This window comes from Neolamprologus multifasciatus, chromosome 7, assembly GCF_963576455.1.
Source record: "Neolamprologus multifasciatus chromosome 7, fNeoMul1.2, whole genome shotgun sequence".
In the NCBI taxonomy this organism is placed as follows: domain Eukaryota; kingdom Metazoa; phylum Chordata; class Actinopteri; order Cichliformes; family Cichlidae; genus Neolamprologus; species Neolamprologus multifasciatus.
In genome coordinates, this window is record NC_140445.1 from 52,072,865 (window position 1) to 52,087,791 (window position 14,927).

General features: G+C 40.2%; 2 protein-coding genes across 3 annotated transcripts in view; both read right to left on the reverse strand.

Annotated features, from left to right (window-relative positions):
* Positions 1 to 1,378, reverse strand: part of syt18b (synaptotagmin XVIIIb) — a 7,909-nt gene extending 6,531 nt beyond the window's left edge. For both annotated transcript variants that reach the window (XM_085167957.1, XM_085167959.1), the window contains exon 1: positions 1 to 1,378. This exon is cut by the window's left edge and continues 1,098 nt beyond it. The gene's annotated coding sequence lies outside the window, so the exon portion shown is untranslated.
* Positions 1,379 to 1,485: 107 nt separating this feature from the next.
* Positions 1,486 to 12,446, reverse strand: LOC146515325 (AT-rich interactive domain-containing protein 3B-like). The gene is made up of 9 exons (XM_085167956.1): positions 12,071 to 12,446; positions 10,795 to 11,415; positions 6,885 to 6,959; positions 6,694 to 6,766; positions 5,457 to 5,640; positions 4,387 to 4,637; positions 3,897 to 4,160; positions 3,707 to 3,796; positions 1,486 to 2,609 (listed from the first exon to the last, which is right to left on the reverse strand). Exons 1-9 carry the CDS (start codon positions 12,095 to 12,097, stop codon positions 2,470 to 2,472), a joined length of 1,725 nt encoding a protein of 574 aa, XP_085024082.1. The 5' UTR covers positions 12,098 to 12,446; the 3' UTR covers positions 1,486 to 2,469.
* Positions 12,447 to 14,927: the final 2,481 nt, after the last annotated feature.

The window sequence follows — 14,927 nt, forward strand, 5'->3', positions numbered from 1 at the left end:
AAGAACTTATTCTTGAATTTTTGGATCCAACTTTCCAGTGATGGAAAGGAGCTGCTGTTCAGATATTTTAATTAAATAAAGGCAGCTGTATCACACAATAATAATGAGCCAGTTGAGATATCCAGAGTAAAAGTACAAAACTGGCCCCTGTGCACGGCACGCCATCGCCGATTCTAACATACAAGGGTCTTTTTACAGATCAGCTGGTGATGTTAAATGTTGTTTGGCTTTCTGATGATGGCATGGATGTTTCCAGTGGACTCATTACCTGATTGATAGTATGCACATGTGAGAGGAGGAATCCCTAATTGGCTGAATCTTATTCAGTGTGTATATCTGTGCAAATGTGCATGAACACTGCTCCTTTGTACCTGACAAAGGTCACACAGACTGAAACTGAATAACAAATTATGGTAAGTGGGATAGTGTGCAGCGGTTACATTATATATCTTTCCAACATAATTTGTAAACTGATTATATGCCAGCCATCTGCAGGCTGCCCCTCCCTGAGCCTGGTTCTACTTGAGGTTTCTTCTTAGTAAAAGAGAATTTTTCTTTCCAACCACCACAAAGTGCTTGTTCATGCAATTCAATTCTATTTATATAGTGCAAAATTACAACAACAGCTGTCTCAAGGCGCTTTTGATTTTACAGTAAAGACTCTTTAACAGAGGGTCATAGAGCTCCCATATGAGGGTCCCAACCTAACTTAAGAGGAACATTGGCCTTCAAGGGGAGGGGAGCTATGACAACCTGGATAAGAAAAATAAGGATTACTGTATTTTGAATTTTGAATCATGTAAAGCTATAGAATAATAACAATAACAATAAGTCTACAAATGTGTTCCCACTAAACAATAACAACTCACCGTTTAGGTGTGTACAATGAGCAATATTAAGTTTTATTTATATTATTAATATTAAGTTGTAGTGAAGCTGTTAGCAGACAGATTGTTTGCATGTCCAACAATTAGAAAGCAACATTATTTTTAGTTTGTGTTTCTGTTTTTGGCTTCCATCGAGGATACGTCGCACTCTTAAGCTGGTAATTGCTCCACTGTTCTCATCGGCTACTCACAATCGCATCTGCCTGCTGTGTGCTGGTGAGCAGGTAGCGTGCTGCAGATTTTAAGAGCTTTTAGAGAGACGGATTAGCTGTCTGTTGTGCAAAACACCCCAAACAAAAAACAAACTATATGAGAGTGATGAGAACTAAAATAAGTGGGGTCTGAAAGCTACAAGATGAGCTGAAACTCAGCGAAAAGACTTGAAATGCATTGTGATCAACATTTCTTTTCAAACATTTACAAAACTACATGCTATCTGAAATCAGAGCCTCTGCGTCAAAAGTCTGAAGACATATTCGAAATGCAAAGAAAGAAAACGGTATTTTTACAGCACACAAGATTTATTTTATTCCTCATCCCTACATTTACAGAAAACATGTTAATCCAACAGAGCTGAAAGCCAACCTTTTTTTTAAAAAATTTTTTTTCCCCAGTGGCATTTGTTTGCGATCATTTGTGTACGTGATTGTCCATTTACAGTTTATTTCAACAAATGAACATATGCGGCATTAAGCACTGCATATTTCTCTGAGGACTGAGGTAGCACCGTTTCACGTTGAGGTCATTAATGATACATTCTCTGCATTTACACTAATATAAAACAGCAACATGACAAGACATACATATAAGATAACAGTGAGTCCAGAGGATATTCCTGAGTCCAGAAGAAAGTAGCCTGAGAAACTTGCCACCATGGGAAGTCAACTGAGGTAAATGTGTCACTTTCCCAGCAGAAACATCGCCTCTGAGTTACTTGAAATAAATGTTCTGTCATTTTGAGGCCTCGCCAAATGAATAAATAACAATAAAGCAAAAATGAATAAACATCTCCCCTGAAATTCTTTAGGAGTTGCGATATTTCTGTGGAAACTGATGCCCTACATTTTCCATGAAAGCAGTTACACAAAGTAAAAACTTTTGCTCAAGGTAAACTGAAAGCTTACCAAGAGGAATACAAAATGGCTTCAAGCAGCTATGACACTGAACTAAGGCTTTTTGGTCTTCACTAGCTGCTCTTTGGCAAGCACATTGTTGTACTGATGGAAAAGGCAGCTACAGAACGGCTTTCACACCTACAAACGTAGCTGACGTTCAAAGAGTTGCAGCCATTATTTTGCATTAACGATACTTCCGGACAAACCTGCAGCCCTTCATACCAGAAAGCTACCATGTTTGAAAAGTCTTCTTCTAACAGGCACTAAGGTAACCTGAAACTATATTAAAATAAGCTTGAGGACAGAGGTCAAAAATGTTGACATTACACTATTAAAGTAATAGAAGGTTTCCTGTGTTGTGGCAGAGAATCCGTGAGGTTAATCCAGTTCTTGTCTGACAAGAGAAGTAAATGGTGTGGTGCACTGTGTAATCATTATGCTTCGGACAGATTAAAAAGCCAGTGATTTTAATTTGGTCCCTTTGAGGAGGTGGGAGATGAGGCGGTGGAACTTTGTGCGGAGGAAAAAGCGCTGAAACCACTTGTTCCTGCTGGAGTTACATTCTGTGACGACACAGAAGCAGCCGACTTCTGGGCAAACAGTTTTCCTAAAGAAGACAACGGCATTAATGACTGTGTCAGTTACAAAGAACTCACTGTGCAAAGGGCAATTGAAAAAGAAAGTTTTTACAGGAGTCTAAAAAAAACAAACAGAGTCTGCCTCGTGATTCAGTAGCTTGTAGAACAACCTCCAGCAGTAATAAGTTCAAGTGTCTCACATCGTTATTTATTGCAGGCATTCATTTATGCACAGCTCTCTTAAGGTCCCGCCACAGTGGGTGGAGGTCTGGACTTTGACTGGACCATTGCGACACCTTGATTCTTTTGTTTTTCAGCCACGCTGTTTGCCGTTTACTGCTGTGCTTGAGGTCATTGTCCTGTTACATGACCTACTTTCAGCCAAGCTTTAGCTCACAGACAAACGGCTTCATATTTGTTGAGACTTCTAATTGTCCTGTGATGATGTAACTGAGGCCTGTAGAGTCTGAGATGTGGCATGCGGATTTCTTGCCTTTTCTTTGAGTATTACACAGCCTGAACTGCATGAAAAGACTGTCGTTTTTGTATCAACTAGGTATTTTATTCACAAAGAACAGCAACAAAAATTGGTCTCTGCCTTGTCTGTGTTTGTAACTTCTTCCGATGTGGAATATGTTGATATCATGACTATAGAAGTCAGGGTTGTTTGCTAGTACACAGTGAAAACTAAGATTTTTAGGAATTCTGACATGATTTTAATAAAATGCCTTAACTGATAAATTTCTACCGTTGGTATCTGAATCTGTTCGTTGATCTCTAGATCAAGACTTCCTGTTCTGCATGTGAGTCATTGTCTATTAAAGTAGATCCATTTTTAAAAGAAAAATAAAACGCTAAATTGTAGTCAAACAACAGCCGTTTGTGTTGCAGTTCAGCAAACACAATCCATCTTTTGCTCTTGACAAAGGCCATTTACCCTCATGCAACCAAAGACGTGAAATGTTATTGGTCACTGGAACTGGTACTACAAGTGCAGTACACATACTGCTTATTTCTTTCACTGTAGATATTAATTAACTTAGTTCATCACCACGTGTGCTTGTTCCTCTACATTAGTGTCACGCACCAAAGAAAAAACGCTTCCTTTACAGGTTTCATAACTCACCTGAGTAAACAGTGCCGTTGACCTCCACAGACACGCTGATACTGGCCGCTCCATTAGTGGAGAGATTCAGCGACAGATCGTGTTTGCTTTCTGTCAGAGGAAAAACAAAAATTCCAGTGAAGGGTCGGTTCCAGAATAAGCATGCTATGATGTTCAGCCATGACAGAGGTCAAAGTAGAAGCAAACTCACCGTTGCCAAGTTTGAGGTTCATGGGGGTAAAGTGAGAGGCCATAGCCAGGAGGTTTTGTTGGAGTGCCTGCTGCATGAGGCGCTGCTGCTCCTCAGCGAGGCGCATCATTTTCTTCTCTGGGCTGTCAGCTACAGCTCCACCTGCTCCTTGCTCCAACCTCTCTCTCAGATGCTCAAATGTGGCAGCTTGTGCCAGCTGCTGCTGTTGCTGCCCCAGTGCCAGAGCCATGGGAAGCTGGGGAACAACAGGGGTGGGGGACTCATCTGATTGGAAACAAAGAAAAAGATGAAGAACTTATTATGTTCATAAGAAGTTTGAAAAATTATATATTTATCATTCATGATTCATGATTACTGGAAAACAAAATTATTATCAGTGTGCTAAATTTGCATTGCAGGGCTTGCCTATGACCCAAACACTATAAAGAGGCTTAGATTGTATCTGTGGTAAAATATGATCATTTTAGAAAAAAAAAACAATGCAGCGTACCTATGCTTCTCTTTAAATGTGGACTAGCGGAGGTATTGCGGCCATTGTGCGTGGTCAGAGCGCTCTGCATATTGGGTGAAGACAGGAGTGCATGTGGAGCAGAGCCTGGGGAGGGGGAGTAGCGGTACAGACTACTGGTGTAGCTGGGACGCCGGCCTTCTCTGCGGTTGCTATCGATGGCCGCCTGTAGCTCACCCGGAGAGCTCAGGCCTTTCTTCTCGCACTCAAAAGGATACAGATACTTCATATACCTGCAGGGGAAAAGTTTCACGGGTTTTCTATCCATTTTCCACAAAAACATTTTTAATTATTTGCAAATATGAAGGATAAAGCAGATGGTTCCCTTTTCAAGTCTTTATCTACAAAATGCTAAGATCTATTAATTGTATGGTTCTTTAGGGAGCAGTTACTGGAAGTCCACAATTTTGCCAACAAATGACCTAAAACATGGAGATTCTAGCAAAAGTGTGGTTGTTCCTGTGGTAGTAATGTTGGTTAGCCACCCAGTCCACATCTTAATGAATGCTGGGTGAACTGGTATTATATTCTGTGGAGATATCCACGGGATAAATCCCTCTGTTTGCTTAAATACCACCTTAACAACAAAGCTCCTGTTTTTCTGTGAAATGCTTCAACAGCTACATGATTTATTGCCATGAATGCAATTTTCAGCCTCCCCCCCCCCCCACTACTTTTCTTTCTAGCTGACTGCCTGCAAAAGCCTCCTGTGAAGACCTACAAAGCCACAAGCATAAGACTCTGCAGACTGTTATCTTTTAAAATTACAGACTTTGCAAACCATAAAAATACATATCTAGATCGGCTAGTCAGAAACAAAGTGAGCAAAGGTTTCATTTACGCAAATTATAGTTATGTTCTTGCAGCATTATGGTGTTCAGAGAATGATTACATTTCATCATTTTTAAAATAACAGAGTCACAAATATGTGCTAGCTCTTGAAAATATATTCAGCATTTTTGGAGTAATTTATAGTCTAACCAATACAATCATTTAGCAAGCCAATTGTTGATCAAAAAAAATATCTGCCAAAACACCTGAGAGAAACCTACTGGGTGCGTAAGGTGAAGGCCGCACTGGTGATTGATGTGGGGAGACTGAGGCCTTTGGTGATCTCTCTCCATATCTTCTTGTTAATAACCTCCACCAGGCCTCCTTTCTCTGTCACAAGCTTGTAAAGCTTGTACAAGTCCAGCACCTGTTTTGCCATGATGGGGATGCGATTCACAGGAGTTCCTGGATAAATAACAGAATGCATTGAAATGTAGCGCTTTCCATTGTTTTGCAACTCTGAAACGTTGTCGCTAAACAAGAACGGGTCTTGTGAACAACATGAGGCAGAAGCAGAGTGTGAGCTGCACACCTGAGGGCCTTAGGTTAGAGTTAGATAATGTGGCTTAGCATGTTTAATCTGCGCGGATAGAGTTGTCAAATGAAGCTAGTTTCGGAGGTGGTGAGGCGGTGGGGGTGGGGATAATTCCAGCAGCAGCTTTGTTGATGCATTGATCTAAGTGCAAGGAGAGGGGCTATATAGTAGAGTCAACGGCGCCAGCAGGTCACAGTGACTAAACTGACCCTTCCAGTCCCGATTGGGAGAAAAGCCAATTAATGAAGCCGGCTAAAAAGCAGTTGTAGAAATCAGATTACTTTGTGCTTAAGATGAACACAGACACACGTGCACATTTTGCATGGCAATGACCTTGCCCCACATAAGTGAAGATTAGTGAACATGTTGCACTTCTTCTTGGATTTGTATCCACAAACAACAAATCCTAATCTTGGGATTTGTGGAAACAAATCCCAATCTGTATGAAAGTCTTTAACCAAGTGGCTAAATCCAGGGATGAAGATGCAGAAGTGCTGAAAAAGAGACTCAACCCATCTAGACTCTTATGGTAAAAAGCAGAAATAGGCAGGATTACAACCTCAGTCTGGGTTTCCAGAGTTAACTTCCCCATGTATGATAACAGTACCTGCTTAGATTGTCTGATTCTATTAGAGCTAAAATGTTGACTGACTGTATTTGTGGTCTTGGTCCCTTTCAGAGCATTTTCAGTATAATGTCTTACGCTACAGTTACTTACATTAACAAAATGTCCAGGTGGTCTGTGCTCCTGTTTTTGGTGAGTTTAATTGTAAGAGTTAATCTCTATATTAATGGTACTTACCTTAGTTAGCTGATAGTCAGTTTTAGGACACAACTTTGCATCCAAAACTGCCGTGTCCAAATATCGACATTGTAAAAAAAAAAAAAAAAAAAAAAAAAAAATGAAAGGTTTTGAACCTTACCTCGTTTCTGCATAAAGACAAAGAGTTCGTCGAGAAACTCCTTCCGTTGTGGGTCATTATCCAGTTCATAAAGCTAGAGGACCACACACACACACACACACACACACACACAAAAAAAAACAGGGCAATAAACTGTTAGTCTGTAGTTTCTTCAGTTATTTGACATGTTTACTTCTACCACATATACAAACCTTGGCAAAGTCCCGAGACGGTTCTCCTCTTATTTTAATGCCGTCAGTCTCCTCGGCCCACATGGCACTTCCCCTCTGTTCACACAATAACAGAAAGACACATTAAGAAAATCATTTCCAACTAGCTGCTGCAGGGTAAAAGTCGTTATTCTGCTTAAAGAGTACTAAATTCTATAGTGACATAATAATAAAAACAGGTCATTAATTCAAACACTGGTGTTGCTGTTTTTCTAAGTGAGATACTTGGAGTACTCCCAAGTACACCATCAGACTGTCCTCTGGTAAACACACGATTACTGTAAATATCTGACTGGGCCATGACAAATACAATGGAGATCAATTAAATGAGCCGTGCTGAACTGGAAGATTAATGTGACATGTTATTCTTCCACCACCTCATCAACGTAGCAAAGGCTGCAAATGTGAGTGGAGGGCAGCCTGAGTGCAGCTGAGTGGAAAGGCCTGCTGAGCTGGTTATCCCACTAATATGCACCGAGTGTAGAATGGTAGTGCAAGTAAGTAAAACCCTTTAATGCGACATTAATTATGTTTTTTTTTCCTCCCTGAAGAAACTACAAATTCATTTCTATATGCAGCTTATGAAAAGCCATCGCAGCCTTGCCTTCTGTCAGTTCTTGCGGGTGTGTGCCTTTTGGTTCGCGCTTGTGTTTTATATTAACATGTTTTATATTAAAACAAGGAGGAGTCGTTTAGACAACAAAACATGTTTTTGTATTTAACCGCATCAAAAACCTTCCATTCTTATGCTAGTGATTAATCAAAATAACAGGCTTGTTTTGTCTTTTTCACATTTAGCCTTTTACTTGATATTTTGTGTTTAACTGTATCATTTTGCCTTTATAAACACATACCTATTCACTGAATGTTTGGTATGGTAATAATGTCAGCCTGGAGTCTAAATGCCATAACAGATAAGCCTTTGTTTCTCTGATTAGCCAGTTGAGAAGCGATTATCATTTGGCTTTCGCTTCAGCTGTAACCGTCCTTGTGTTTACAGTAAAAACAGAAAGACAAACTGCAGATACCAACGCATATCAACAGCAGGCTCAAAGTGAACCGCAGTGGTTCTCTTTGACGTCAGCTCCACAGCATCACTGACGTTTATTACAACCAACTTAAAACTGGACTTTCATTTCACTACTAATAACTGTAAGACTAAACACTGTCACATTAGTCTTGTACACAGTTTAATAGCGTCAGTTGTTTGTATTCTATTGAAACTTTGATTTAACCACAAACCCATTACTTCTATTGAGCTTACCAGCTTTTATATGCACACGAGGCATCACCTTTTCCAACTTTTATCCATTAACTAGTCATCAAAACATTGCAGCCAGCTCTTTCAACCACCTATCCATTACTTTTAGCTAATCATTTCCATCCTTTAAATATTATACCAACCTCCTTGACAGTAAATCTATTACATACAACAATATACATTTTAAATATTGAGCAATTCTAAGTATTAGCAGCGCTTTCACAAAGCATGTCCCTCAAATTTCCACTCTGACCCTCATCTTGGTAGGAAATCACTGTAACAAACTCTTATAAAAAACAGCTTGTGCTCTGGTAACTATTTCCAGTTTCTTGCGGGTAAACTGGTCAAACTCGTCCCAGAGGTTACCAAGCTGTTGACACATCCAACAGATTGGCCTTAGAATTTCTAATCAAGGACTTTTACGCCTTCAGCAGAAACACTATTGAAGGTCTTTTCAGCATCAAATCGAAATAAAAACCCTCCCCCCTTCCTTATTGATGAGCAAGTGAGACCTACTGTGGATCTGTTAACAAAGAGCTTTCAGTTAATTGCTCACAGAGCTTTCACACATCCCGGCCTGGGAGTCCTGATAGTATTCAGTATGTAGGTCAGGAAAAAAGGGCTTCTTTTGTTTTGTTAAAGAGGCGAGTTTTATTTATGTGATTTTTTTTTCAATATATTTAAATTCAATTAAATTTAAATGCGTATTACTTCAAAGTAAAAGTCTGTCTTGTCAACCAGTCGTGACCGAAATCAAGGCTGACATTAAAATAGTGAAATGTTAATACTAACCGACTGCCCCCTATAACGAGCTTCATTACAATCATTCAGTTTCTCCAACAGGGCAAAAGTGAAAACTCACCCCTCTCCAAATCTCAATGCAGCGACAGGGAGTCCCACTTTTTTTTTTTTTTAGCCGAATCAAATTATTGGCCCTTTAATCCCCCCAGGAAGTCAAGATCATTTATCTGGCTCCTCGCTGTGCTGCAAGCTTGAATGAACAGGGGCTCTTTATCCCCACCCAAGCTACATTTAAAGGCTTACAGTGAGACTGCACATAAGGAGCAAACAATGGCTGTCCGGCGTGATGAGGCTTGAAACGCATGTCAAGATTTTCAAAGATATTTCGGTAATGAATTGAACTAAAGAAAAAGAAGATAAAGACGCCGTAGAGAACGGCACAATCGTAAGGTGAAAAGAGTAGCTATTTCAACCAGCCACCGATTAACTTGCAAAAGAGCCACTTCAAGCTTGTGGACTTGTTAACATGGTTGTTGGATAAGAAAGCTTAATAGGCAACCAGTAAACACAAGCTCCACTTTGAGTTTCAGCTGCAAAAACCCACAAAACAAAACAAAAAACCCACAAAAAACACAAACAAACAAAGCAAACACTTATTTCTTACACAAAGAAAAGAAGAATTCTAGCTCAGTGCTTATATTTACAACCCTGTTAAGAATCAATAATACTGCCAACAAAAATGAAAACCAGACTAAAAGACTTTTCATCAAGTAAATCCCAATATAATTAAATATGACAAAGAATACTTTCTGCAGTTAATTTGACAACTTACAAAGATCCTCACAGATCTGAGTCACAGCAAAGGCCTTGAACAAATTCGTTTTAATTTTAGATTTGGGCTGTGAGATGTTTCTGACTTTTCAGCAAAAACAAAAACGGAAAGCAAACCATTTAACAGACACCTTTCCACCACAGTCTCTCACAACTCTCATTACTGCGCTTAAACTAAAACAAAATGTTCTTTATTGCTGCAGGCTTGGCTTGCTGGCCTGTGAAAAGGAAACACATTGTCACTACAGTGGCCGTATAATGTATTGATTATTTTCAGTGAAATTAAGCTGCCATTTAGTGTTGCCCAGCGACGCCTCAGTTATGCAAAGCCATCTGCAAGACTACAGTAACATCTGGACCTGGATGTTTGTACTTCCACATTTGACTCAAACCAAAAATCAGACAAAGAGGAAGAAAAAAAAACTCTGAATAATGTGTAAAACTCTGGGTAATGGTATCAAAAGGACCATTCTTCTCCTGTGAAACAACTGCAAATAAATTTTATGGTTAGCAGTTTGCATGGTGAGCCACAACCCAGCTGTCCCTGCACCTACAGCCCTCATTAATCAGTGCATTATATTGACGTGGCGGCCCTTTTTCACGTAGAGACGAACCAATCAGCTTGCTCCCCAAAAGAAGGGGAAAAGACAACAGCTGGACTCTGGACTCATACAGTTGCAATTTAAATTCAACCCATGGCTACATTTAAAGAAAATCTGACTGATCTGCTCTCATTTCAAGTCTACCTTCTTAGCCCTGAAGTGGACTTTGAAGTTAGCACTGGTACACAGCCATGATCATTTAGCTCAGCCAGTGGCCAGAAGGTGTTTTCAAACGTCTGAGCCACGATCTGATGTATGGCAGAGAAAAATCTCTGGCCTGGAAAGTAATTAAGATGTACATCTGGCCAAAAAAAGCGCACCTTCCTTCCCATCAGGAGCGAAACCAGGCAGCAGTGAGGAAGGTCAACAATTAAGGCAGAACATACGTATACACACAAAATAACAATTACAGATGTGCATTTTCTCTCTTTCAGGGAGCAGTCTATTACAATCTTACCTGTTTCACTGACTCATCAAAGCCCCAGTCAGCAAAGCCATTCACTGACGTGAAGGCATGATGACCCGCCGGTGACGTCAGATTCTTTTCCATGTGCTCTTGTTTTTTTCCTGAAGGTGGAGATTCAGACGTTTGCTTCACAGCCGCCGATGGAGATGTAGAATAAGGCTGGAAGGGAAAATGCGATACATGCTGGAGTCGGGGCTTCTTCGCCTGTTGATGAGAATTGTTCTCCTCCTCCTCCTCCTCGCCCATGTCTTCCTCCTCGTTGTTCTCCTGAGAGGTCAACATCTCCTGTTCCTCATCTTCTGAGTTTCCATCCTCCTCTGCCTCTGGATCCACTCCGCTCAGATGATTATTCAAGGCCTGCTGGAGTGCTGGATTGCTCTGTCCATCTACTCTTTCAAACAATGTAGAGTCTGGTCTTGAAAACGAGGCTCTTGCTGCGGCAGCTTGTTGGGCAAACAGGAGCTGAGCGTGAAGAAGCTGCTTCTCCTGCAGGCTCATCTCCAGCTTTGCTTCTTGTTGTTTCTGCAGATGCTCCATCACCACCTCCAGCTTCACACCGGCTGGACAGGACTGTGAACACCCAGCTGAACTTCCAACCTCTGATAGGTTGGACTGAGGAGAAAAACACAAATCACTAATGGCAGAACTTTAATGAGAAATTTTAATATCTTAAAAAAAAACAAAAAACAAGATAAAAAACTGCGTATGATGCGATTAACATGTTTTAATACCCAGCAGCAATTAGATGGCCTACTCCAGAACAATAAACATGGTCAAAAATGCTTGCAGAGGCAAATTAAACATAATTAAATACCAGATATTAATCATGTTTTTTTTCTTCTTCAAGTTAAGGTAGACTGCCTTTGGTAATCGGGAAGAGTGGACATCAGAGAGCTCATTAAAGGGCGATAAAGTTGATTTAACAGTTGAATAAACAAACACAAAAAGCGTAAATTTCTATTAAAACACATTTTTACCAAATATCTCTCTCGTTTATAAGTTCAATAGTCGCAATTTGCTTAAGGGTCCTCGGAGTAGGTTATTTCACAACGGGTTTCGTCGTTTTTATTGGACACATGGATGAAATTTAACTTCACATAAAGCTCACTTTAGTGCTTCAAACTTGTTGCCCTCGCGGGGAATGACAGGGGGAGCTTTAAAAAGCGTAAATTATCATAGTAAAGTCCACTTTTGTCCCATTTTGCTTTGTTACTGTAACGAACACGAGTGGGTGAGCTACGAAAGAGTCGTCGATAGGCTTACTCACCATTTGCGCCTTTGAGTAATTCATCATCGCCAACAGGTCTCGTGAAGTTCTTGCTTTTTTCCTTCGCCAGAAGTTAATCGCATCTCATGACCACTTTCTCCTTTTTTTTTTTAAAGTAGAGAAACACAAAACAAAAACCCCTTCTGTCGATCAAATGTGGTTTAAAGCCCCTCGCTGTGTGAAGACTGGAGTAATGGGAGCTGGAGGAGGGGTAAATACTGCTGGGCTTCACCTCCCTGCGGTCACTCGCGGAGCACACAAACTAAAATATCTTCGATTGTCTGCGAGTGAGTGGCGCACACCCCCAACTTGGATGAATGGAAAGCCCGCCCCGTGCGCAAAGATCGTAAAGTGCTTTATCGCTTCCAGCTATGTGTATCTTCCCACCCACTTCTCAAGGAAATCCCACCCCAAAGCAGAATCCATTGCTGATTCTTACAAAGGTCATGTGACCTTTACCGTAGAAATAAATCAATTAGATAAAACAACACGTCAAACTAGTGAAGCCGTCTTTCCTTTATTAATAGTGTTTGCATTAGGGCCGAATTAAATCATTTTGGGAGAACCTCGTGACAAAGCGTGAAACGCAAAGTGTGTGTTTTTAGTCTGATCAGATATCTCCAGTGAATTCTTCCTGTACTCAGTGCACCACTATCATGTAAACACTCACTTCTGTTTCCAGGGCCAATAACAGGGTTGTTTCAGTAGGCTGGCACATGAACAGATCAAGAACCAGTCTGTGGGTCCAATTCTATTATGCAAAACCAGCCACTTGGAAACTGGTTGAAAAATATAATTGTGTACAGACCTCCTGCCTCCACAACCCGTGAGCCCATAAGCCCATCTGTAATTGGTCGAGAAAGCAGCCGATAGATTATTCTTCCTTCTCTTTATTACCATTTTAAGATGATTTGTTAATTTGACTGGAAAGTCAAATTAACAAATCATCTTAAAATGGTATTAATTACATATAAACAGCTACATGGACAGCCTGCTGCATATATATTAGAGCTATTGAGACCTTATATCTGCCACTGACCTCTTTGATCTTCTGATCAGGGTCTCTTGAGGTTGTAGCTCCTAAATGTTGGAACAGCCTTTCTCCTGTTGGATGTCCTTGTTGGACTTTCTAGCAAAGTGAAAGTTCGTATTTAATATTCAATTAAATTTTATTTATATGACACAAATCACAGTAACAGTAAACTCAAGTTGTCTCTACAACAGTACAGAGAAAACACGAACAATCAGACAGCCCACTATGAGCAAGCACTTGGCAAAAGTGGGAAGGAAAATCTCCCTCTTAACAGGAAGAAACCTCAGCAGAATTAGGTTCAAGGAGGGTCGGCCATCTGCCACAACTGGCTGTGGGTGAGGGGAGGGAGACAGGACAGAAGACACATGTGGGAGAGGGAGCCAGGATTAAGAATACTAATGATTAAATACAGAGTGGTGTATAAACACAGAGAGTGAAAAGAGATGAGCATATATATATATATATATATATATATATATATATATATATATATATATATATATATATATATATATATTTATTTATTTCAATTGGAACAAAAGAAGCATGAGAAAAAAAACCCACTACTTTCTTGATCAAGACAAGAGTAAAAGAAAGAAATACCTCTCAAAGTAAACGAGGATGACCTCCTGACCTCTCCCTCGGGAGATGCTTTATGTTACTGAGGTAACCCATCCAGTCACTAATCCAATGTTTTAGTGGCAAGCGAGGCAGTGGGGCAATTTTGCACAGCTTACATACATCAGGCTCACCATGCAACAAATAACGCACGGCTTAAAGGTGTTTAATGGCTAGTCTGTGCTTGTTGTTTGTCAGTCTGTTCACAAACATTTCTTAACCAGATAAGCTGTCAGTCCAGTGTGGCAGTATTGCAAAAACAAAGATGTGTGCATTTGCTTTCTTCAGTGATATTTCCTGGTCTGTAAGAGACGCTCTGACTCTGTTGTACATGGAAACAATCTGTCTTTTTATGGTGTGGTTTTGGGGAATAATTCCATTGTTTTTAACCAGTGGTGTTTGGTAGGGCAAAAATAACATCTTACACGTCCTTTGTTTTATGTTCACATTTAGAAAGTACAGGAGCTAGGGAGCAGTAAGATGTGTATAAAAGCACTGAAACATTAAGAGCTATTATTCCCAGTGAATCATATCCTTTTTCTCCCGTTGGCGGGGCATTAAAAAGGGCCATTCAAATTTGAGATAGCAGTGCCACCCCTGTCCTCAGCTGGTGCCACACCCCTGTTGTTTTCCAATAACCATTCAACACATTTATTTATGAGGGAACTCTGAAGTAACTAAACTCTTCGAGCAGTGCCAGCAGGAGAAATGTCTCCTTTCTATAGTTGCCTGCTAAGAAAAGCTAACTATAACTGTAATCTCGGCGCCTTGGTGAACATTTGATGCTCTGCTATTCTGAGCAGCAAAATACTACATGTGATTACTCTGCTTGCTCGGGGGAATCAGTGTCTATAGTTTCTCCCACCAGTCTAAATAAAGCTATTGGCTGATGCTGTTGACGTGAGCAGAACTCTTAGATTGAGCCATTGAATAAAGCTTTTGTAGACCTGTAGGCAATCACAAGCCAGACCAAATTAAAATGCTCTGCAGAATGTTTTGTGGTATTTAGATCACAGACAATAAGAACTAGCCCATTGTGGCACAGAATAGATAACCCCCATTTCCTGCACCTCTAAAAATATTCTAGTAGGCTACCAATAAGATAATAATATCAAGTGTCTTAGCTTCTCAGAAACAAGTTCACACAAAGACTACACAAACTGAGTAATTTTAAAATGACAATTATACTCGCAATACAAAATGTAA